Source organism: Schistocerca cancellata, chromosome 8 (assembly GCF_023864275.1).
Source record: "Schistocerca cancellata isolate TAMUIC-IGC-003103 chromosome 8, iqSchCanc2.1, whole genome shotgun sequence".
Taxonomy (NCBI): Eukaryota; Metazoa; Arthropoda; class Insecta; order Orthoptera; family Acrididae; genus Schistocerca; species Schistocerca cancellata.
The window spans coordinates 132,811,566-132,838,272 of record NC_064633.1 but is presented as its reverse complement, the minus strand read 5'-3'; the positions used below and the strand labels follow the sequence as shown (position 1 = coordinate 132,838,272).

Here is a 26,707-nt window from a genome sequence, read left to right as displayed (position 1 = left end):
TTTGTCCAATGAATACCCGTTTATCATCTGCGTTTGTTCTTGGTGTAGCAATTTTAATGGCCAGTAGTGTATAAACCATTTGTGAAGCCAGTCGCATACCTGTGACGATATTTCACATGTTGTCAGTTTGGTTATTAGTGGACGATGTAGTGCAGTGTAAAATGCCTTTCACAAACCTAGGAAGACGAATTCCGCCTATTCAGCCACATCTCCCGGAAGATATCGAGCGTAAATACAGCAGGCAGTGGTGTGTGACCTAGTTTCGTACGTTGCTGCAGCAAGTGTGAGCGGAGCGGCACGCACCTTGTAGATGCGCGCCAGGTTGTGCAGCAGGTAGTGCGGCCCGCGCCGCGAGTGCCTGGCGGGGCAGGGCGGCGACGCCCTCTGCAGCTGGGCCTGCGGCTGCGGCTGCGGCACGCTGAAGGCCGAGCAGTGCTTTGTGTGCTTGACCAGCCCCACGGAGGCGGGCCGCTGCTGCGCCGCCCCCAGCGCGCCGGCGCCCGGCACCGCCCCCGCCGCCGCCCCCGCGCCCGCCCCCGCCGCGGCCGACGCCACGCCCGCCGCCTTGTCGTCGCCGCCGCCGCCGCACAGCGCTTCCTCCTTGGCGCCGGCAGAGCCCTGGCCGCCTGCCTGCGCACCACCACCACCACCGTCAGCGTCCGCTCACCCCACGCCGTCTCGCAGCTGAACATACAACCAGCACCAACACAACGTTCTCTCTTACAGCTGCAAAACTACCGTAGACCATCGTAAGTAAGTGTAGACTACGGTACAGTTCCTAGTAGCTCGATCAGTGAAGAGCGTTACTTGTACGTAAGGTGTGTTGCATACCTACTGGGCGTTATGTTATTTCGATCGCTTTTTTCGTATGCGTGATCAGTGTCTTAACTAAATCCCTGTCGAAATCGGATGCGGTGAACCTCCCAGAAACTAAATGTGGAAATTTAAAGGGTGTAACGTATAGAACGATTTTTTTCTACATGGTTATCCTCCTGTCTCTCATTTAAAAATACCGTATTTATGCCAAAATTGAAATTGTTAAAATTTCATTTATATTTTTTTCCAAAGCTGTTAATTTGTAATGTGAAAAAGAGGAATGTTGTAATAAACATAAAAAAAGCATAAATTTAATATAAAGCGCTAGATGATGCAATTTAGTCAAGAAAAAGATAAAGTAAAAAAAAAATACAAAACAGAAACATAGAGTCCATTACATTTCGGGCATGCAGCGGCGCAAATAAAATTTCCTCCACTGATATTTCGGATGCGTATCGTCCAGCCATCCTGAGTGACTCACTCTGAGGATGGTCGGACGATACGCATCCGAAATATCAGTGGAGAAAATTTTATTTGCACCGTTGCATGCCCGAAATTTAATGGACTATTCAATACGACGCGAGAAGTTGAAAATCCACATCAGAAACATAGAATTTAGAATTTCTCGGCGAAGCTCGATGATGAAGTCTTCTTGGGTTATAAGCCGAGTCAAGGCATCTTTCTGCTACAGCGTTTCAACAAGTTTCCTACTTGTCATCTTCAGGCGAAGAAGACATCTTCGACAGAAGACGACATGTAGGAAACTTGTTGAAACGTTGTCGCACAACGATGCCTTGACTCGGCTGATAACCCAAGAAGACTTCATTGTCATATAAACATATCAAACACCACTTCAATACTTCTTCGAGCTTATATAAAACATGTTACTCTTAGTCATAAACAAATTTTGCACTATCAATAATGAGAAACAGGAAACACTTACCTTTGCTCAAAACGGAGAGTGTTCTATTGAGTAAAAAATATAGATTTATTTATGTTTGCGCATGTAAACTGTGCTTGCATCACAAGTAATTGAAATTACGCGATCGACAAATTTTTACTATTTATAAAATGCAATTATGTTTTATAAGGATATAAAATGCACAATGAACGATGTGCAAATCTAATTATGTGCAAAACAAACAAAGAAATATCTTCGGCTCCCAGTTTCTCTCACACACATTCATATTTGTTTGTTTCCCAGCCAATGCTCCCAATACTAATGGTGATGCTACCATTTACTATTTCATTCATGAAACTCACTTGCAGATTTAAAACTGCGTGCCGGACCGAGACTCGAACTCGGGACCTTTGCCTTACGCGGGCAAGTGCTCTACCAACTGAGCTACCCAAGCACGACTCACGCCCCGTCCTCACAGCTCTATTTCTTCCAGTAGCTCGTCTCCTACCTTCCAAACTTTACAGAAGCTCTCCTGTGAACCTTGCAGAACTAGCACTCTTGAAAGAAAAGGATATTGCGGAGACATGGCTTAGCCACAGCCTTGGGGATGTTTACAGAATGAGATTTTCACTCTGCAGCGGAGTGTGCGATGATATGAAACGTCCTGGCAGATTAAAACTGTGTCATTCATGTTCTGTACTAAAACTACAAAGGTGTAGTTATTGTAGAGCGCAACTCTCTCTCTCTCTCTCTCTCTCTCTCTCTCTCTCTCTCTCATTCGCTCAAACACGATCGACTCCCATTCATTCCCTATTATGATCTCGTCTGTTAATTCAGTGAAAAGTACCACAACTCTATAATGGGCCAGATTTCCATTCTACTTTATGCAGAAAAACAGTCTCTGTATCATGCGGAACAAAACTGTGATCGAGACGCAGAGCTGGTTTTTAATTTAATGGAGCTTATGGTGATTACATAGACATGATTATAAATGCATTTCAAATATCCATGCGGTTCTACGTTTTTGGATCCACGTCAGTTTAAATATCATAAAGATTTCATACTTGACACACATGTCTCTGATAAACACGCTGTGTAAATAATTGTACATTTCAACTGTAATGAATAAAAATTTTTCTGATGTTACAGTCATTGATGTATATACATTTACGTCTATGTCCTGGGGACCTGATACCACTGATGATGGGATATATGCCCGAATATCAGTCTAGAAATTAAATAATTTTGAGTTCGAGCTCACGGTATGTATCAAAATGTCTTTTTTCAGCGAGAGATATCTTCGACAAGTTGGTTTTTAGCCTGTGAGCTTACCTAAACTAACTTTCTTTCTTCAGCTGTTAAAAGACATAGCCCCGCCATACAGCGTGTGCTGTTTACAAGATCTGGCATTTTTTCTATTAACGTCATGGCTAGGATACCCTTCTTTCGTTGCAATCGTATTTAACATAAGGGAAATAGCGGTGTACGTCGTCTGCGAATCATGTAATCTAATCTCTGTTTGTCTGTCGTACTTTGAGGGAACAATCTGAGACCAGCCCAATAATCACTTAAACGAGTATATGATCAGGCATTTTTTTTATATTAACGTTATGGCTAGGATACCCTTCTTTCGTTGCAGTCGTCAGTTAACATAAGAGAAATAAGCGGTGTACGTCGTCTGCGAATCATGTAACCCATGCTCTGTTTGTGTATCGATCTGAGACCACCCCAATAATCATTTAAACGAGGGGTATGTATATCATCGCCATCCACCTCTGACTCTTTAAGGAATCGGACTCCCATTCATAACTGAGCGTCTTACTTTACAAATGAGTTAATATTTTAAATGTAGAGATACTGTCTGCAAAATGTGTTGCCAATACAGACGGTAGTGAAGAAGTAAGAAATTAAAAAGCCTTACCTGCTGCTGAAGTTTTACTGCATGAACAACGAAAATGTAGCAAGACAAACTTTTTTTCTGTTATGGTTCTGTAGGGTCTATCAGCGAGAGAAAGTCTCGAAAAGGTATGAAATTCTGTGGTTTGTTGGAATTACACTCCTGGAAATGGAAAAAAGAACACATTGACACCGGTGTGTCAGACCCACCATACTTGCTCCGGACACTGCGAGAGGGCTGTACAAGCAATGATCACACGCACGGCACAGCGGACACACCAGGAACCGCGGTGTTGGCCGTCGAATGGCGCTAGCTGCGCAGCATTTGTGCACCGCCGCCGTCAGTGTCAGCCAGTTTGCCGTGGCATACGGAGCTCCATCGCAGTCTTTAACACTGGTAGCATGCCGCGACAGCGTGGACGTGAACCGTATGTGCAGTTGACGGACTTTGAGCGAGGGCGTCTAGTGGGCATGCGGGAGGCCGGGTGGACGTACCGCCGAATTGCTCAACACGTGGGGCGTGAGGTCTCCACAGTACATCGATGTTGTCGCCAGTGGTCGGCGGAAGGTGCACGTGCCCGTCGACCTGGGACCGGACCGCAGCGACGCACGGATGCACGCCAAGACCGTAGGATCCTACGCAGTGCCGTAGGGGACCGCACCGCCACTTCCCAGCAAATTAGGGACACTGTTGCTCCTGGGGTATCGGCGAGGACCATTCGCAACCGTCTCCATGAAGCTGGGCTACGGTCCCGCACACCGTTAGGCCGTCTTCCGCTCACGCCCCAACATCGTGCAGCCCGCCTCCAGTGGTGTCGCGACAGGCGTGAATGGAGGGACGAATGGAGACGTGTCGTCTTCAGCGATGAGAGTCGCTTCTGCCATGGTGCCAATGATGGTCGTATGCGTGTTTGGCGCCGTGCAGGTGAGCTCCACAATCAGGACTGCATACGACCCAGGCACACAGGGCCAACACCCGGCATCATGGTGTGGGGAGCGATCACCTACACTGGCCGTACACCACTGGTGATCGTCGAGGGGACACTGAATAGTGCACGGTACATCCAAACCGTCATCGAACCCATCGTTCTACCATTTCTAGACCAGCAAGGGAACTTGCTGTTCCAACAGGACAATGCACGTCCGCATGTATCCCGTGCCACCCAACGTGCTCTAGAAGGTGTAAATCAACTACCCTGGCCAGCAAGATCTCCGGATCTGTCCCCCATTGAGCATGTTTGGGACTGGATGAAGCGTCGTCTCACGCGGTCTGCACGTCCAGCACGAACGCTGGTCCAACTGAGGCGCCAGGTGGAAATGGCATGGCAAGCCGTTCCACAGGACTACAGCCAGCATCTCTACGATCGTCTCCATGGGAGAATAGCAGCCTGCATTGCTGCGAAAGGTGGATATACACTGTACTAGTGCCGACATTGTGCATGCTCTGTTGCCTGTGTCTATGTGCCTGTGGTTCTGTCAGTGTGATCATGTGATGTATCTGACCCCAGGAATGTGTCAATAAAGTTTCCCCTTCCTGGGACAATGAATTCACGGTGTTCTTATTTCAATTTCCAGGAGTGTAGTTCCGTGCTGTCATTCTCATGTATTGGATGAATATAGTTTGGATAATGTGCTGCCTGAAGAAATATACACAGTTTGTAAGTTTAATAGTTGACTTATTACGTTAAACATTTAACGTAAGATAACAGCTCTTACTGAGTAGATTATTACAGCATATTACATTTTTAAACTCGCTCAGTTTTACCTGAAATACTGAAACTCAGTTTCCTTGCCCTGGGAAACATTAGATGGGCTACCTGTTACTGGGACTGTGTGACCGTTTTATCCGTTTAGTAATAAAGACAACAAAGTACTGTCGAAAAATGATGGACAAATAATCTCCACATTTTGATAAGATTTCAAATTGGTGCAAAGACTGGCAACTTGCTTTGAGTTTACAGAGGTGTAAAATTGTGCACTTCACAAAGCTAAGTGGAGCCCTATACCTCACTGAGGTGAAAAAAGTCACGGGGGGTACCTTCTAATACCGTGTCAGATCTCCTTTTGCTAGGTGTAGAGCAGCAGGTCAAGGTGGTATAGGCTCAACAAGTCACTACAAGTGACAGGGTGTTACAAAAAGGTACGGCCAAACTTTCAGGGAACATTCCTCACACACAAATAAAGAAAAGATGTTATGTGGACATGTGTCCGGACACGCTTAATTTCCATGTTAGAGCTCATTTTAGTTTCCTCAGTATGCACTGTACTTCCTCGATTCACCGCCAGTTGGCCCAATTGAAGGAAGGTAATGATGACTTCGGTGCTTGTGTTGACATGCGACTCGTTGCTCTACAGTACTAGCATCAAGCACATCAGTACGTAGCATCAACAGGTTAGTGTTCATCACGAACGCGGTTTTGCAGTCAGTGCAATGTTTACAAATGCGGAGTTGGCAGATGCCCATTTGATGTATGGATTAGCACGGGGCAATAGCCGTGGCGCGGTACGTTTGTATCTGGACAGATTTCCAGAACGAAGGTGTCCCGACAGGAAGACGTTCGAAGCAATTGATCGGCGTCTTAGGGAGCACGGAACATTCCAGCCTATGACTCGCGACTGGGGAAGACCTAGAACGACGAGGACACCTGCAATGGACGAGGCAATTCTTCGTACAGTTGACGATAACCCTAATGCCAGCGTCAGAGAAGTTGCTGCTGTACAAGGTAACGTTGACCACGTCACTGTATGGAGAGTGCTACGGGAGAACCAGTTGTTTCCGTACCATGTACAGCGTGTGCAGGCACTATCAGCAGCTGATTGGCCTCCAAGGGTACACTTCCGCGAATGGTTCATCCAACAATGTGTCAGTCCTCATTTCAGTGCAAATGTTCTCTTTTCGGATGAGGCTTCAATCCAACGTGATCAAATTGTAAATTTTCACAATCAACATGTGTGGGCTGACTAGAATCCGCACGCAATTGTGCAATCACGTCATCAACACAGATTTTCTGTGAACGTTTGGGCAGCCATTGTTGGTGATGTCTTGATTGTGCGTTCTGTTCTTCCACCTACGCTCAATGGAGCACGTTATCATGATTTCATACTGGATACTCTACCTGTGCTGCTAGAACATGTGCCTTTACTAGTACGACACAACATGTGCTTCATGCACGATGGAGCTCCTGCACATTTCAGTCGAAGTGTTCGTACGGTTCTCAACAACAGATTCGGTCACCGATGGATTGGTAGAGGCGGACTAATTCCATGGCCTCCACGCTCTCCTGACCTCAACCCTCTTGACTTTCAATTATGGGGGCATTTGACAGTTCTTGTCTACGCAACCCCGGTACCAAATGTAGAGACTCTTCGTGCTCGTATTGTGGACGGCTGTGATACAATACGCCATTCTCCAGGGCTGCATCAGCACATCAGGGATTCCATGCGACGGACGGTGGATGCATGTATCCTCTTTAACGGAGGACGTTTTGAACATTTCCTGTAACAAAATGTTTGAAGTCACGCTGGTACGTCCTGTTGCTGTGTGTTTCCATTCCATGATTAATGTGATTTGAAGAGAAGTAATAAAATTAGCTCTAACACGGAAAGTAAGCGTTTCCGGACGCATGTCCACATAACATATTTTCTTTCTTTGTGTGTGAGGAATGTTTCCTAAAAGTTTGGCCGTACCTTTTTGTAACACCCTGTATAGCTGTACATAACAGCGCAAGTGTTAACTGGTGCAGGATGTTGTGCACTGACTGACCTCTCGAGTTTGTTCCATAGATGTTACATGGGATTCACGTTGGGCGCGTCTGAGTGGCAAAATCACTTGCTCGAACTGTCCAGGACCTTCTTTAAACCTATCGCGTACAATAGCGGCCCGATGACACGGCGCACTGTCATCCATAAAATCACGTCTTTGTTTTAAAACATGACGACCGTGCATGGCCGCAAATGGTCTCCAAGTAGCCGAAAATTCAGAGGCAACAGTCCATTCCACGTATACACAACCCTGGCCATTATGGAGCCACCACCAGCTTGCAAAGTGTTTTGTTGACAACTAAAATCGGCGCTCATCTGAACAGGACGCGGTTTTCCACTCCTCCAGGGTCCAATTGGTATGGTCACGGGCGCAGGAGAGGCGCTACAGGCGATGTCGTACTGTTAGTAAAGGCATTACCATCACTCGTTTGCTGCCATACACCATTAAAACCAAATTTCGCCGCGCTGTCCTAACTGCCACATTCGTTGTACGAGGTGCATTCAAGTTCTAAGGCCTCCGATTTTTTTTCTAATTAACTACTCACCCGAAATCGATGAAACTGGCGTTACGTATCGACGTAATCGCCCTGCAGACGTACACATTTTTCACAACGCTGACGCCATGATTCCATGGCAGCGGCGAAGGCTTCTTTAGGAGTCTGTTTTGACCACTGGAAAATCGTTGAAGCAATAGCAGCACGGCTGGTGAATGTGCGGCCACGGAGAGTGTCTATCATTGTTGGAAAAAGCCAAAAGTCACTAGGAGCCAGGTCAGGTGAGTAGGGAGCATGAGGAATCACTTCAAAGTTGTTATCACGAAGAAACTGTTGCGTAACGTTAGCTCGATGTGCGGGTGCGTTGTCTTGGTGCAACAGCACAGGCGCAGCCCTTCCCGGACGTTTTTGTTGCTGTGCAGGAAGGAATTTGTTCTTCAAAACAATTTCGTAGGATGCACCTGTTACCGTAGTTCCCTTTGCAACGAAATGGGTAAGGATTACGCCCTCGCTGTCCCAGAACATGGACACCATCATTTTTTCAGCACTGGCGGTTACCCGAAATTTTTTTGGTGGCGCTGAATCTGTTTGCTTCCATTGAGCTGACTGGCGCTTTGTTTCTGGATTGAAAAACGGCATCCACGTCTCATCCATTGTCACAACCGACGAAAAGAAAGTCACATTCATGCTGTCGTTGCGCGTCAACATTGCTTGGGAACATGCCACACGGGCGGCCATGTGGTCGTCCGTCAGCATTCGTAGCACCCACCTGGATGACACTTTTCGCATTTTCAGGTCGTCATGCAGGATTGTGTGCACAGAACCCACAGATATTCCAACTCTGGAGGCGATCTGTTCAACAGTCATTCGGCGATCCCCCAAAACAATTCTCTCCACTTTCTCGATCATGTCGTCAGACCGGCTTGTGCGAGCCCGAGGTTGTTTCGGTTTGTTGTCACACGAAGTTCTGCCTCCATTAAACTGTCGCACCCACGAACGCACTTTCGACACATCCATAACTCCATCACCACATGTCTCCTTCAACTGTCGATGAATTTCAATTGGTTTCACACCACGCAAATTCAGAAAACGAATGATTGCACGCTGTTCAAGTAAGGAAAACGTCGCCATTTTAAGTATTTAAAACAGTTCTCATTGTCGCCGCTGGCGGTAAAATTCCATCTGCCGTACGGTGTTGCCATCTCTGGAACGTATTGACAATGAACGCGGCCTCATTTTAAAACAATGCGCATGTTTCTATCTCTTTCCAGTTCGGAAAAAAAAAAATCGGAGGCCTTAGAACTTGAATGCACCTCGTACTTCCCACGTTGAATTCTTCGGTAATTTCACTTTCTGTTATTTGTCTGTCAGCACTGACAACTCTACGCAAACTCTGCTGCTTTCGGTCGTTAAGTTAAGGCTATCGGTCACTGCATTGTCGGTGGTGAAGGTAATGCCCGAAATTTCGTATTCTCGACACACTCTTGGCACTATGGATCTCGGAATACTGAATTCCCTAAAGATTTCCGAAATGTAATGTCCCATGCGTCTAGCTGCAACTACCAATTCTCAATCAAAGTCTCTTAATTCCCATGGTACGGCCACAACGACGTCAGAAACATTTTCACATGTGTCACCTGAGTACAAATGAGAGCTGCGCAAACGCACTACCCATTTATACCTGGCGCAAACGACATTGCTGCCAACTGTATATGTGCAAATCGCTATCCCATGACTTTTGTGACCTCAGTATATGACTACAACATCCATGAGACATCAATGAAATTCATAGAAATACCTGAGTCTAACAATTTCTATGGATATGAAATTTAGCGGTCACATAGGTTCAGCATGCGGCAGATTTCGTTTCATAGGCAGGATACGCGGAAAATGTAGTCAGCCTACGAAGGAGGCTGTTTACAAATCACGTCTACGCCTCATATTAGAAGACTGTTCAAGTGTGCGGTACCTGTTGCAAATAGCACTGCCAGGAGATATTCAATGGGCACAAAGAAGAGCAGTAGAGCAGTGTAAAGGTTCAGGAGTTAGATACCCGACAGAGCGTGGCGAAGGTGCTGAAACACCTGCATTTGCAGATTCTTGAAGGAAGAACTCAACTTTTGTGTTCTGCCTTACGGCAGGTCTTGTCATTGGAAGCCTCGTCAGAGAGGTCCACAGGATGAGGGAAGTGATTCCAGTGATGGTTTTTCTCCTTGTCTTCCACTGATGATGATGAAATGATAACGAGGACAACGCAACACGTAGTCCCTGAGCGGAGAAACTCTCCGACCCAGCCGGGAATCGAACCTGGGCTCCTTGGCGTTTCAGACTGCCACGCTGACCACTTAGCTATCTACATCTACATCTACATTTATACTCCGCAAGCCACCCAACGGTGTGTGGCGGAGGGCACTTTACGTGCCACTGTCATTACCTCCCTTTCCTGTTCCAGTCGCGTATGGTTCGCGGGAAGGACGACTGTCTGAAAGCCTCCGTGCGCGCTCTAATCTCTCTAATTTTGCATTCGTGATCTGCTCGGGAGGTATAAGTAGGGGGAAGCAATATATTCGATACCTCATCCAGAAACGCACCCTCTCGAAACCTGGCGAGCAAGCTACACCGCGATGCAGAGCGCCTCTCTTGCAGAGTCTGCCACTTGAGTTTGTTAAACATCTCCGTAACGCTATCACGGTTACCAAATAACCCTGTGACGAAACGCGCCGCTCTTCTTTGAATCTTCTCTATCTTCTCGGGGTGAAGTTGAAGGAAGAAAAGTATTATATGATTATATATGTGCAAACAGCAACTCAAGAAGTTTTTTCCTTTGCTACATTTATCTCCAGCAACATCTATGCCAGACCAATGGAGAAGGCACTTTGAACATGAGAGGGTACCCACGAAAAAAAAAAAAAAAAAACATGAATAACATTGCCGTGGGTGGAGCTTGTGCAGTACGCATATCTCCCACTAGGCGTGTATAGTGCAACTTATTGCCAGTTTAGTGCCGCCTTTGTTGTCGAACTGGATTGTTCTTTTCATCTTCAGTGATTGTTTTTGCTAGCGCTGTTTTGCTCTTCTTTCGTTTTTTACGATGGTAAGTTTAAGTGAACAATCTGCAGCTGTGAAATTTTGTTTTCTACTCGGTACAAATGCTGCTGAAATTGTTTTGATGTTGAAAACAACTTACCAAGATGATACTATGGGGAAAAACTAATGTGTACGAGTGTTTTGCTTGATTTAAAAATGGCGACAAATCGATTGATGATGAACCTCGTTCTGGACTCCAGCAACTGCCCGAATCCGCGAAAATATTGAAAAAAATCTAGATCTCGTGCTCGCAGACCGTCAACAGATAAATGATCAACTGTCAGAGATTAGTGGGTCATCTTGCAGCTCGGTTCAGCGAATTTTAACGGAAGAATGAAAAGGGTTGCTGCTAAGTTTGTTCCTTGGGTTCTGACTGACAGTCAAAAGCAAGCTCGTGCTGAAACATGTCGCGCTTTGAAACAACAGCTTGACACTGACCCAGATTTTCCTTGAGAGGTGACTGCTGATGATGAGTCGTGGTGCTATGGTTACGAGCCAGAAACAAAGCAACAGCGAAGCCAGTGGAAGACGTCATCGTCACTCTGTCCAAAAAAAATGTCGTCAAGCCAAATCAAACATCAAAACAATGCTGATTTCCTTTTTTAATGCCAAGGACGTAGTTCACTCAGAGTTTGTTCCCCCAGGTCAGTCCGCCAATCAAATCTACTATTTGGAAGCTTTAAGAAGATTGCCCAATAGTGTTCGTCAAAAAAGACCTGATTTGTGGCAGACAGGAGACATGTTCTTCCACTACGACAACGCATGTGCACACACAGCCATCTCCATTAGACAGTTTTTGGCTAAAAATGGCATGATTCCGCTGCACAACGCACGTCACTCGCCTGGCCTGGCTCCGTGCGAGGTTTTCTTATTTTCAAGTATAAAAACGAACATGAAAGGACACCGATTTGACTGTCAGTCATTTCTAAAGATGACTGCAAAAAATGTTTCGAACAGAGGAAGCATCAGTGGGACAAACTTATTGATTGCAATGGGGAGTATTTTGAAGGGGATAAGGTTGTTCTGCAAACAATTTGAAAATATATAGCTTTTAAAAAATAATTCCTTTTTTTGTAGTTGTTCGTGTCGTAATTGCGAGAACTGCACTTGCACAATGTTGTTAGTGAGTTCTTGGATACGGAGCTACTACAATGATGTATCGGTCATGCATAAGGATGGCCCATGTGGTGTCACCACCAGACACCACACTTGCTAGGTGGTAGCCTTTAAATCGGCCGCGGTCCGTTAGTATACGTCGGACCCGCGTGTCGCCACTATCAGTGATTGCAGACCGAGCGCCGCCACACGGCAGGTCTAGAGAGACTTCCTAGCACTCGCCCCAGTTGTACAGCCGACTTTGCTAGCGATGGTTCACTGACAAATTACGCTCTCATTTGCCGAGACGATAGTTAGCATAGCCTTCAGCTACGTCATTTGCTACGACCTAGCAAGGCGCCATTACTAGTTACTATTGATGCTGTAAAACATACCTCACGCCAGCCTGCGTGAGCTTAAACGCGTGCCTTTCGGCTTCCTCATAGTGGGTTGGCTGTCTTGCCAATCCACAACAGCCCACACCTTCTCTGGACCTGACATTGTGTGATTTTCACCTGTAGTGTTACATCAGAGACAGTTTTCACCCCTCCACCGCAACATCTCTGACTTGCGAGGACATGTCAGGGCAGCTATGACTGGCATAACTGCGGACACTTCAGTCGATTGTGCGATGAGTTGGACTATGCAATGGACCTCTGGGGTATAACTTAAGGTTCACACATGGAACATTTATTAACATGGGACAAAACACTTCTTTAGTTGCTGTTTCCGAACATATAATCGTATAAAAAATGTTAATAAGCGCTTGAAAGTGTCTATATCATTTTGAATAACCTTGTAATAACTGGAAGCTCTAGCAATATTCTTGAATCCCCTGTGTATTTCTCCCGTAGAGACCGTGGAGATAAGAGGCATTTAAGCTGTCGGTCTTCCGCAATCCTTTCGCTATTGCAACGGGAAGAAACTCTAGCATGTAGTGCAATGCTAAGTACCCTCTTCCATGCACTTCGCAGTGGTTTGCAGAGTACGCATGCAGCTGTAGGATTGGATTCAGGAAGTAAGATACACATTATAATGGCAGGCCAACTAACTTCTACTGAATGCTGCATTACACTTGAAAGTGTCAGAGATACGTGACTATTGTGAAGACTATAAACAACTGTCAGAACGTTCTACGAGTCGTTCAACTCGTCGGCCATAGAAATCTGCTCCTTGGCTACAGAGCAATACGAGAACAGCTGTTCGGGCGACCTCATCGTTGCGAAATCTCTTCCCTACGTCTGCGCGGCCTTGGTCAAATTCGCCCAAAATGCGTGTCACTGTGCTGTATTGCAAATTCGTGTTTATTCCAATCGGTTTCAATTTTTGGCCATCATTCAGGAAGAAAGATCGTCTTTTTTCACTGAATGGACCACATTATATCGTTGTGACGCTATGTTATTCCGTTGTGCTCAATAATTCTAACAAGAATATTAGCTTCATATTGCGTGAGGTACGACAAGTGAAAGTTGTTCCCTGGATTATGCTCAGCGACAGGAACCAGTCGAAATAAATTCGAATTTACAAAACAGCACTGTGTGATGCATTTCCTATGATATATTCTGCTGCTGATTGTCACAGGGTTTCAGTCTGTCACTGATCTTTAATGTTTTAATATTATCATAGTAATTTGACTTCATTAGTACTCAGTACATCACACGTATAAAATCCAACAGATTTCATTTATCCGAAGATTTGAGAATGTGAAGTGTCATACAGTTAATAAAAGAACTATAATAATAACAAAGTCTCTCAACTTTAACAACATCTGAATTTGCATAGCATAAAGTCAAAGAGTGCGTTTACCATTATCAACGTCTGGAAACGCGCTGCTGCTACGGTCGCAGGTTCGAATCCTGCCTCGGGCATGGCTGTGTGTGATGTCCTTAGGTTAGTTAGGTTTAAGTAATAAGTCTAGGGACTGATGACCTCAGATTTTAAATCCCATAGTGCTTAGAGTCATTTGAACCACCATTATCGATATTTCACTTAGCAGGATGTCTGTGAACATGGGTTTGAAGATTATGGCTGTGTGTGCGTGTAAATGAGAGTAAGATTGTTTCCACTTACCACCGTATCACCTGCGTTAGGGTGTTGTTCGTTCTACCTGAGGACTTACGAGTCGCGTTGGATTTGTTGCTGATAAAAGGTATGGTCAGCCGCAGAATCTGTCGACTTTATGTGGCTAGCATGTTAATGGCAGAGGTGCAAAAGTTCTCCTTTAGCCTGCATGCCCCCATGACCGAAGCAGCCATTAAAGCAGCTCAACTTGCCACAACGGAGACGCCAGAGTTCAAATGGTTCAAATGGCTCTGAGCACTATGGGACTTAACATCTGAGATCATCAGTCCCCTAGACTTAGAAGTACTTAAACCTAACTAACCTAAGGACATCACACACATCCATGCTCGAGGCAGGATTCGAACTTGCGACCGTTGCAGCAGCACACTTCCGGACTGAAGCGCCAGGAACCGCACGGCCGCAGCGGCCGGTGACACCAAAGTACCTGTGTACTGAAGGATAGTGGGTAAAGCAGGCCAGCGTGGGTTTCCACAAGCCTGGCAACCTTCATGGGACCCATTCAGCCTGCTGCACCTGACAACAGGTTGCCCTATCAGTTCACGTTATTAGCCAGATATATGTTTGCTTAGGTAATATCACTGCAAATCATTCATCAAAAGCCGGCCGGAGTGGCCGAGCGGTTCTAGGCACTACAGTCTGGAGCCGAGCGACCGCTACGGTCGCAGGTTCGAATCCTGCCTCGGGCATGGATGTGTGTGATGTCCTTAGGTTAGTTAGGTTTAATTAGTTCTAAGTTCTAGGCGACTTATGACCTCAGAAGTTAAGTCGCATAGTGCTCAGAGCCCAGCCATTCATCAAAAAGGTGGGAGCAGCAAAATGAACGAATCAAACTCACTGAGGAAAAATTAAGAATTGGGGAGTATATACAGAATGATTTATAAAAGCGGTGGCTCGTTTTTTTGTTTATCTTGCAAGATACTATTCCTTGCTGTAAGGGCTGTGATTTTTGATATTTTTTGTCTAAACCAGCAAGGCAAAGCAGAGGCCACTCCTTCCACCACATCAAGTGGATTTTGTGGTCACGTACTCACACTGAGCCGTGAACACTTCCCAGTTCACCAATGGGGAGTAGTTGAACGTGATTACTACTGTTATCGGGGCCATGAGTGCAATGGTCGTGCCAGGCGCGCGATATTGAATTTATACTACCGTTAGTGGCGCGAGACCTGAGCGACCTTATAGCAACCGTTATAGTTCCGCATTATTCTGTTACACCAGGGGTGAGTTCACGTAAGGAAAGAGAGAGAATGTAAGATTTACGGACTCATTTATTAAACAGTTGAAAATCGAACAATAATACAACCAAATAGGGGTGGGGGGGGGAGAAAGATTCGTGTTCAGCAGCCTGCCCTAACGTACGTTCATAACACGTCACGATAGCAGGAGGAAAGAAATTTTAGTAACGATCGCCGTATTACCAAATAGAATCCCATTTAGTAAACGAAGGGGTTGCAGGCGTGCAACGGCGACCACCAGGAATTAGCCAAAGACTAAGAATACGCAACTGAGCGTGAATCGCTAGGTAGCCTCCCGTACTAAAGCAATAAAATCCGCAAGACGCGAAACTATTCACAATGACCTATCAGGTTCCCTCTGGGCCGCAGGGCGCGAATCAACAGTTCACGTCGGCGCTCATGCTTACTGAACTTCATCTCCTGGAAGCGGCACCTCCGGTCTCCGGCACGGTCACGCTAGAACTGACCTACTGCCCCTTTGTCCACTGTCCACCCGCGGAAGGCGGTTGGCGCCTACCGGCGAAAAACAGGCGCGCACCAAAACTGGCCAATCAGAGGGCCGGAATCTCACAGGGAGGCGATCTCGGGACGTTAAAATCGAGCAGAAATGGCGGTTACAAGGTTGGTAAGTCAGCTTGGGGAACTGAGAACAGGAGAAACTTTGGTCACTACTGAATGTTCAAACGACACCACGTGCTACCCTGGCGATCAGAAAAGGGATGGGAAACGAGAAGCCATCATGGTTGCTAGGAAGACTGCTGCCCTCGCCCATAAAAAAAGAAAATTTCTACCGCCGAGCTCCTCTCACAGATCAGTGTGACACAAGCTGTAAAAATCGTCAAATAAATCAGGCAACCCATAGAAATTATTAATATTACCTGAATTATTATTTTACCGAGTACCAGAATGCTGGGATTAGAAACATGAAATGCGAGCACTGAATGGTGAATGAAGTGCACGTCTTTGAGATTTTTTTCCACCGTGTATATACTCTAGGGATTAATCGACGAGAGAATAGGAACTATAAAGTAAAGAACTTATCTCCGGAAATACAGTTTCCATCCTAGTGACCATTTATTCAGTCATACATTGTTACAGAGTCTGCGGTCTAATACGCGCTGTACCATGCAGCCATAGTTACAGTATGTGTTGAAAATGGTTTCCATGCGCCTCAACGCAAGCGTGTACGCTCCGTAGTCTCACAAGTTAAAATCGGTCAGGCTGCAATTAGACAGAGGCAGAATAAATACTCTGTTCCAGTGCCTGAGTATCTGGAACGGACTCTGCATACACGATACCCTTGCCATGATCCCATAACCAGAAACTGGATCCCTCATATCCGCTCCATCGAATCCAAAGCCCACAACCGCCTCCGACTCCTCAAACTCCTCTCTGGCCAGACGTGGGGGTTGCACCCCTCTACAATCCTCCACACCTACAAATCCTTAATCCGTCCCATCCTCTGTTATGCCAGTCCAGCCTGGATATCTGCCCCCCCCCCCCCAAATTCTATAAGTCCCTCCAGATCCTTGAGCGTCTTGCACTCTGCCTCGCCTTCCGTATACACCTCCCGTCCCCCACGCGGATCCTCTATGATCTCATTCCTCTCCCCCATCTACTCCTATTCCTCGAACATATCCGCATCCTCTACACCTCCCGCCGCCTTGAACCCCCTCACCGCCTGGTTGCTCCTCTCCTCTCCCATCCCCGCCCCCTGCCCCGTCTCCACTGTTGTGTCCCCCCTACCCTCCATCTCTACACCCTACATCTCCTTTCCCAAGGTGGCTTCCATCAACTCCCCCTCCTGGATGATGCCCTCTCTCCCTCCATTTATCCCTCCTATCAACTCTGATCCTCACTACCCCTCCTTTCCTCTGTCCTTTTCCTGGGCTCCCTCTGCCCCCCTTCCATCCTCTTTCTTCCCCACCTCCCCTCTCTCCCTCTCTTTGCCCCCTTCTCTCCCCTGAGTCCTTTTACATTTCCCTCCTCTGCCTCCTTTCATTCCCTCTCGTGTCTGCCCTTCTCCCCCTTTATTAGTCCTCTCCCTCCTTGGTTCCCCCCCTTTTTCGTTTTTTCCTTCCTCCCTCCTTGTTCTTCCCCCAGCTCCAGGTCCCCCCCCCCCCCCCATCTGCCTTTGGCTCGGGACTGTCATCTTTGTGCCGCCACTTTCGTGCAGTGTTCTACAGTGAGTGTTCTACAGTGAGTGATTTACAGTGAGTGTTCCGTGTTGTGTTTTTTGGGAAGTGTTGCGAACGGCCATCATACTGTCGCTGGGTGTGCCTTTTATCTCTTGCGAACAGAAACCATGCTGTCGCCGTGTTTTTTAATTGTGTGTGTACTATGTTACTTGTCTGATTCCTGTGTCTTCATTAACGTTGCTTTCTGTTTTAACTTTCCGCATTTTTCCGCCATTTTACACTTGACGTCACCGTTTTATCGCCTGTTTTCCTTGTTTCTTTTCTTCTTCCATTTTTTTAAAATACTAAGCTGCTGCCAGCCCGCCCCCTTCGGGGGGAATTGAAAATCGCGAGTTGAGATCCGGTGAACGAGTAGGCCATGCAACTAGACCCCCTCGTCCGATCCATCGACCAGGGAAGACACGAATGGAATGCGTCCAGACATTAACGGCGAAGTGAGCTGGAGCACCATCATGTAGCAGCCAGAAAATCCTCCGAATCGTCAATGGCACTTCTTCCAGCAGGGGATACAGAGTCACCCGCAAGAAACGCCAATAGTTCCGGCCTGTTAGGCGACGTGGAAGGAAGACTGGTGCCAAAATACGCTCGTCAATTATCAGCCCACACATTCCAGCTGCACCAACGCTGTCACTGTACCATTATTCCACAGATGATCACTATGAAAAATGAAGATACCACTTCGCTTAAAGGTGGCTTCATATGTGAATAGGATGGATAACAGAAATCCCGGAATCGAGGTTGCCTGGTGAAGAAGCTATTGGCAAAATTGCTCCCGATGTGGAAAGTATGTCGCTAGTAAGCCATGCACACGCTGTAAGTGATAAGGATAATAACAACTGTTATGGAGAATATTCCACACAGTCGTCTGGCTTACCCTGTACTGCCGGACCAACTGCCTGGTACTGACAAGGTGATCTCTTTCCACAGTGTTCATCACATTTTCCTCCGAATTTGGTGTCCTAAAATTTCGGGTCGTTCATGATTTTCTGCTTCCTGAAACAACCCTGTCTGAGACAAACGGTGGACCATTGTTGCAAACACTGAATGCCGTGGTTGTTGTCGGCAGGGATACGTCCCCAACATTGCTCTACGCCACCCGTTGCCATTTGCCTTTCCGTACGTAAACACCATGCTGGAAATTTCTCGATTCGAATACGGAAACTTTGCGTACAACGCTGTACCACATCCACTACAAGGTGAGTCAACAAGATAAGTAAACCAGACACAACATTACCAATTACTATGGCAAGAGAGGGTGCTAGGGCATGAGGAACGGTTCCACCCTCTAGGAGGAAACCATGCATACTGTAACTGTGACTGCATGGTGCAGCGCTTATTAGTCTCTGTGACAAAGTATGATTGAATAAATGGTCTCTAGCATGGAAGCCATGTATTTTCTGACATAAGTTCATTATACCTTTTTTATTCCGTAACCTCTCATCGGTAAATCCCTAGAGTTTGTACACGGTGGAAAAAAATTACCCTGTATACCAGTCAAGCAACACAGCTCAAGACCAGCAGGAGAAAAGTTTTCGTGTGTTTATGAGGCAGCTGCAAGTAAAGTCTCACCACACAGACTGCATGAAAAGTTACTAAGCATTTACTCGGGAACCTCGATTACGTTAGGACATGTTTCTGAATTGGGCAAGCATTTTCATCATTTCATAAAGATTTTGAAGGAGGACAAAGACTAAGTGGCTGACAAGTGTGTGCAATTTAATGCTAAGGTCATTTATCAGTAAACTGGCTTTCCAAATGTAGGGCAAACATTGACTGAAATAGGAAAACAATATGGCTCAGTGTACATTAAAAACCACGTTCTAGTGGTACGCAAGGTAGTGCGAAAATGCTTAGTGTGAAAGAAAAACTTATTCTTTCACAAATGTAGTGTTTGCTAAAATGCATTTTCGGAATTTAGAATGAACTATTTTGAATTCAATGAATCCGCAATACACATTTTGCAAAAAGTAATTAGAATTTTTATAACAGGAGTCGTATCTGTCTGAAACGCATTAAGATTACACAAACAAGACTACCAAAACCTTACTTTAGTTGGCGCTGCAGTATAGTAGACATCTTCAGGTTCTCTTACAACAGATATCTGTCTGAAACGCACTAAGATTACACAAACAAGACTACCAAAACCTTACTTTAGTTGGCGTTGCAGTATAGTAGACATCTTCAGGTTCTCTTACAACAGATATCTGTCTGAAACGCACTAAGATTACACAAACAAGACTACCAAAACCTTACTTTAGTTGGCGTTGCAGTATAGTAGACATCTTCAGGTTCTCTTACAACAGAACACATATATTAGAGATGACCTCATAATGGTTCGAAGTGAGAATAGTCAGCACTAGTCAGAAGAGGCTGAAGTTGCAGAGAAAGCCATTCATATCGCAATATGTATGCATGAAATACGCAGAAAATGAAAAAACAACAAGTGAAATCCACCATTTTTTGGCCTAGAATGACGTAAATTTCATTGAGCCTCGTCTTGTGATACATGTATATTTCCATCAACTTCTAAACTCCGTTAAAAACATTGCAGTGAAATTGCACAGAATAAACTTCTACGCAGCGTTGCACAGCGGGAAAACAGCGGGCAAGCACGATTCCTTTAGCCTGCTTCGGTTGGGCACAGCTTGGCTCGGATGAAAGTAAAGCTGCGTGCCCGTCTTCTGATGACGAACGGCAGTTTGCTGGCTGGCTAACTGGCAAGCATGGGCAGGTTAAAAGCCGAATGTGTACACTTCTTGTCAATGATGAGGTCGTAAGACCGTCCACGTGGTCAGGCTCGCATGTAATTGGCTGGAAAGTACACTGTGATAAATTAGTCTTGCTGTTTAAAGAATAGGTGGTCCCGTGGTCTAGGGGTAGCGTCTTTGACACATAATCAAAACGTCTTCGGTCTTGGGTTCGATACCCGCCACTGCCTAAATTTTGATAAATAATCAGCTTTGGCGGCCGAAGACTTCCGGCATAAGAAGTCAGCCTCATTCTGCCAACGGCCTTGTCAAAGAGGGCGGAGGAGCGGATAGAGGTTCAGGGCACTCTCTTGTCCTAAGGGTGGGAAATTGCCCCTAAAGGCGGAAGAATCAGCAATGATCAACGACATGAGGATGCAGAAGGCAATGGAAACCACTGCATTAAAGACACGTAACGTGTATCCACAGGACATGTGGCCTGTAATTGAAAAAGTGTCATGATGATCTCTCCATTGGCAAAAGATTCCCCCATTCGGATCTCCGGGAGGGGACTGCCAAGGGGGAGGTTACCATGAGAAAAAGATTGAATAATCAACGAAAGGATAACGTTCTACGAATCGGAGCGTGGAATGTCAGAAGCTTGAACGTGGTAGGGAAACTAGAAAATCTGAAAAGGGAAATGCAAAGGCTCAATCTAGATATAGTAGGGGTTAGTGAAGTGAAGTGGAAGGAAGACTAGGATTTCTGGTCAGATGAGTATCGGGTAATATCAACAGCAGCAGAAAATGGTATAACAGGTGTAGGATTCGTTATGAATAGGAAGGTAGAGCAGAGGGTGTGTTACTGTTCAAAGAAAATGGTTCAAATGGCTCTGAGCACTATGGGACTCAACTGCAGTGGTCATAAGTCCCCTAGAACTTAGAACTACTTAAACCTATCTAACCTAAGGACATCACACACATCCATGCCCGAGGCAGGATTCGAACCTGCGACCGTAGCGGTCGTGCGGTTCCAGACTGTAGCGCCTTTAACCGCTCGGCCACTACGGCCGGCGGGTGTGTTACTGTGAACAGTTCAGTGACCGGGTTGTTCTAATCAGAATCGACAGCAGACCAACACCGACAACGATAGTTCAGGTATACATGCCGACGTCGCAAGCTGAAGATGAACAGATAGAGAAAGTGTATGAGGATATTGAAAGGGTAATGCAGTATGTAAAGGGGGACGAAAATCTAATAGTAATGGGCGACTGGAATGCAGTTGTAGGGGAAGGAGTAGAAGAAAAGGTTACAGGAGAATATGGGCTTGGGACTAGGAATGAAAGAGGAGAAAGACTAATTGAGTTCTGTAACAAGTTTCAGCTAGTAATAGCGAATACCCTGTTCCAGAATCACAAGAGGAGGAGGTATACTTGGAAAAGGCCGGGAGATACGGGAAGATTTCAATTAGATTACATCATGGTCAGACAGAGATTCCGAAATCAGATACTGGATTGTAAGGCGTACCCAGGAGCAGATATAGACTCAGATCACAATATAGTAGTGATGAAGAGTAGGCTGAAGTTCAAGACATTAGTCAGGAAGAATCAATACGCAAAGAAGTGGGATTCGGAAGTATTAAGGAATGACAAGATACTTTTGAAGTCCTCTAACGCTATTGATACAGCAATAAGGAATAGCGCAGTAGGCAGTACAGTTGAAGAGGAATGGACATCTCTAAAAAGGGCCATCACAGAAGTTGGGAAGGAAAACATAGGTACAAAGAAGGTAGCTGCGAAGAAACCATGGGTAACAGAAGAAATACTTCAGTTGATTGATGAAAGGAGGAAGTACAAACATGTTCCGGGAAAATCAGGAATACAGAAATACAAGTCGCTGAGGAATGAAATAAATAGGAAGTGCAGGGAAGCTAAGACGAAATGGCTGCAGGAAAAATGTGAAGACATCGAAAATGATATGATTGTCGGAAGGACAGACTCAGCATACAGGAAAGTCAAAACAACCTTTGGTGACATTAAAAGCAACGGTGGTAACATTAAGAGTGCAACGGGAATTCCACTGTTAAATGCAGAGGACAGAGCAGATAGGTGGAAAGAATACATTGAAAGCCTCTATGAGGGTGAAGATTTGTCTGATGTGATAGAAGAAGAAACAAGAGTTGATTTAGAAGAGATAGTTGATCCAGTGTTAGAATCGGAATTTAAAAGAGCTTTGGAGGACTTACGGTCAAATAAGGCAGAAGGGATAGATAACATTCCATCAGAATTTCTAAAATCATTGCGGGAAGTGGCAACAAAACGACTATTCACGTTGGTGTGTAGAATATATGAGTCTGGCGATATACCATCTGACTTTCGGAAAAGCATCATCCACACGATTCCGAAGACGCCAAGAGCTTACAAGTGCGAGAATTATCGCACAATCAGCTTAACAGCTCATGCATCGAAGCTGCTTACAAGAATAATGTACAGAAGAATGGGAAAGAAAATTGAGAATGCGCTAGGTGACGATCAGTTTGGCTTTAGGAAAAGTAAAGGGACGAGAGAGGCAATTCTGACGTTACGGCTAATAATGGAAGCAAGGCTAAAGAAAAATCAAGACACTTTCATAGGATTTGTCGACCTGGAAAAAGCGTTCGACTATATAAAATGGTGCAAGCTGTTCGAGATTCTGAAAAAAGTAGGGGTAAGCTATAGGGAGAGACGGGTCATATACAATATGTACAACAACCAAGATGGAATAAGAGTGGACGATCAAGAACGAAGTCCTTGTATTAAGAAGGGTGTAAGACAAGGCTGTAGCCTTTCGCCCCTACTCTTCAGTCTGTACATCGAGGAAGCAATGATGGAAATAAAAGAAAGGTTCAGGAGTGTAATTAAAATACAAGGTGAAAGGATATCAATGATACGATTCGCTGATGGCATTGCTATCCTGAGTGAAAGTGAAGAAGAATTAAATGATCTGCTGAACGGAATGAACAGTCTAATGAGCACACAGTATGGTTTGAGAGTAAATCGGAGAAAGACGAAGGTAATGAGAAGTAGTAGAAATGAGAACAGCGAGAAACTTAACATCAGGATTGATGGTCAGGAAGTCAATGAAGTTAAGGAATTTTGCTACCTATGCAGTAAAATAACCAATGACGGACGGAGCAAGGAGGACATCAAAAGCAGACTCGCTATGGCAAAAAAGGCATTTCTGGCCAAGAGAAGTCTACTAATATCAAATACCGGCCTTAATTTGAGGAAGAAATTTCTGAGGATGTACGTCTGGAGTACAGCAATGTACGGTAGTGAAACATGCACTGTGGGAAAACCGAAACAGAAGAGAATCGAAGCATTTGAGATGTGGTGCTATAGTCGAATGTTGAAAATTAGGTGGACTGATAAGGTAAAGAATGAGGAGGTTCTACGCAGAATCGGAGAGGAAAGGAATATGTGGAAAACACTGATACAGAGAAGGGACAGGATGATAGGACATCTGCTAAGACATGAGGAAATGACTTCCATGGTACTAGAGGGAGCTGTAGAGGGCAAAAACTGTAGAGGAAGACAGAGATTGGAATACGTCATGCAAATAATTGAGGACGTAGGTTGCAAGTGCTACGCTGAGATGAAGAGGTTAGCACAGGAAAGGAATTCGTGGCGGGCCGCATCAAACCAGTCAGTAGACTGATGACCAAATAAAATTAAAGAATTTCTTGCCAATATTGTGATACTTCGTTTTAATGCTTCTTTAAAGGTACCTGCGAAATTTAGAAATCCTTGTATGTAAAAATTTAACTGAAATGTGGTGGGGGGAGGTGTCATCGTCGGCCAGGTCCATTAATAATTTATGCCCCTGGCCCATCAGGCGCACGGACGATTCTGAAAAAAGAGTTTTGAGGATGTCTACAGGTGTGGAGGTGGCTGTCACAGGCTAAATAAATTCCGTTATTTCCTTACAGTTATTTATTTCTTTACAGAGAATTTATTTTTATGGGAACTGTATGTAGAAGTGATACCAATTCGCAATGGCGAATCACCGCGAGCACTTGGAAGATGCCGTCGCGCTTTACTAGGCAGAATAAAAAGAAGACAAACGTGAACCGTACCTTTCTGTCCCATATGTGTCCGGAGACGCGCAGGTCGATGAAGAAATGCAGAGGGTCGATTCCGTATGGCGGCGGCGGAGCGTGGTGATGCTGCGGTGGCGCCAGCGGGTACAACGGCGGGTACCTGAACCAACAAGACACCAACACGCTCAGGCAATCGTGCGGTACGTTGCTCTGCCAATAGAGATACTCATTTTGCATCGCACAGATGTAACACGCAAAGCATACTTTACGTCTGCAGTTTATAGTAACATTAAACCAGTACTTACTCACTGGGAAATGTACTACAAAAGTGATACAAAAAATTGTTTATGTATTAACTCTTTTACCCTGTTAACTCGTACATATAACGGCATATTATGAGAGGTCTTCCGTCTGACACACGGGGCGTTACACTATTATATCTACCATCGAAAGGGGTGAGTAGAACCCCCACCCTCACCTACCTGGGCCCCACCATTGACTGCCACCTCACCTGGATCCCTCATCTCCGCTCCATCCAATCCAAAGCCCACAACCGCCTCTGACTCCTCAAACTCCTCTCTGGCCGGACATGGGGGTTGCACCCCTCTACCATCCTCCACACCTAAAAATCCATAATCCGTCCCATCCTTTGTTATGCCAGTCCTGCCTGGATATCTGCCCCCCCCCAAATTCTATAAGTCCCTCCAGATCCTCGAGCGTCATGCATTCCGCCTCGCCTTCCGTATTCGCCTCCCGTCCCCCACGCGGATCCTCTATGATCTCATTCCTTTCCCCCATCTGCTCCTATTTCTCAAACATATCCGCATCCTCTACACCTCCCGCCGCCTTGAACCCCCTCACTCCCTGGTTGCTCCTCTCCTCTCCCATCCCTGCCCCCTGCCCCTGCCCCATCTTCACTGTTGTGTCCCCCCTACCCTCCATCTCTACACCCTACATCTCCTTTCCCAAGGTGGCTTCCATCAACTCCCCCTCCTGGATGATGCCCTCTCTCCCTTCATTTATCCCTCCTATCAACTCTGATCCTCACTCCCCCTCTTTTCCTCTGTCCTTTTCCCAGGCTCCCTCTCCCCCCCTTCCATCCTCTTTCTTCCCCACCTCCCCTCTCTCCCTCTCTTTGCCCCCTTCTCTCCCCCGAGTCCTTTTACATTTCCCTCCTCTGCCTCCTTTCATTCCCTCTCGCGTCTGCCCTTCTCCCCCTTTATTAATCCTCCTTGGTTCCCCCCCCCTTTTTCGTTTTTTTCCTTCCTCCCTCCTTGTTCTTCCCCCTCCTCCAGGCGCCCCCCCCCCCCCCCCCAATCTACCTTTGGTTCGGGAGTGTCATCTTTGTGCTGCCACTTTCGTGCAGTGTTCTACAGTGAGTGTTCTACAGTGAGTGTTTTACAGTGAGTGTTCCTTGTTGTGTTTTTTGGGAAGTGTTGCGAACGGCCATCATACTGTCGCAGGGTGTGCCTTTTATGTCTTGCGAACAGAAACCAGACTGTCGCCGTGTTTTTTAATTGTGTGTGTACTACGTTACTTGTCTGATTCCTGTGTCTTCATTAACGTTGCCAACCCCTTTTGCTTTCTGTTTTAACTTTCCGCATTTTTCCGCCATTTTACACTTGACGTCACCGTTTTATCGCCTGTTTTTCTTGTTTCTTTTCTTCTTCCGTTTTTTTAAATAAATGTCTGTAGGCTGTAGAGCAGCGTACTAAGCTGCTGCCAGCCCGCCCCCTTCGGGGTGAATTGAAAATCAATACAGGAAAAAAAAGGGGTGAGTAGAGGACAATGAAACGAGCAAATAATCCTAGTAAACATAGGTCCAGAAACCAACGGTTTCTCCGATGCGACTTATAACGACTGAGTACATTAACACCTTGTAACAGAGTCCCCGAGGATCCGAACTGTAGATATGCACTAGAGGACAAACGCACTGCAATTGCCCACCGCGCATGCGAAGAGAGGCCCCAGCACGTCTCCTCATTAATTCCCGTACAAGCTCAAAAATCCCAGGCGTGTTCCGAGTGCATTGACAATCGACAGGTATAAAGCACACATTCTGACGGACCTGCTTCAAAAAGCACAACACTTACCTATCACAGAGATCGAAAAAACAATCTCCAGGGTCCACTGAGTTAACAAGAATAAGGACAGACGCTAGAGTTAAAAGGAAGCAATACTAAAGGGCAAAAACAGGACAAGAGAGGGAAGCAAGACTGTAATTACCCCGTGATGCAAAGCAAAAATATAAAAATGAATTACACAAGATCGGACGGGATCACTGGGACAATTTTGTCAAAACTCAGCTACAAAATAATATATATGGGGGAGGTTGGGGGGGGGGGGAGACATCATTCAACAGCACAGTCAACTCATA

The 26,707-nt window shown here is 45.8% G+C and overlaps 1 protein-coding gene and 1 non-coding gene across 2 annotated transcripts in view; both read right to left on the bottom strand.

Moving 5' to 3' along the window:
• Window positions 1–26,707, bottom strand: part of LOC126095425 (sterile alpha motif domain-containing protein 1-like) — a 75,371-nt gene that overhangs the window by 20,200 nt on the left and 28,464 nt on the right. The window contains exons 3-5 of the mRNA XM_049910221.1: window positions 24,367–24,490; window positions 565–630; window positions 304–474 (exon numbers count right to left, since the gene is read on the bottom strand). Of these exons, the coding sequence (XP_049766178.1) occupies window positions 304–474; window positions 565–630; window positions 24,367–24,490 (361 nt within the window). The remainder of the gene's footprint in view (window positions 1–303; window positions 475–564; window positions 631–24,366; window positions 24,491–26,707) is intronic.
• Trnat-cgu (transfer RNA threonine (anticodon CGU)) lies at window positions 2,095–2,171 on the bottom strand. The gene has a single exon. It is a non-coding gene; the product is annotated as a tRNA-Thr (tRNA).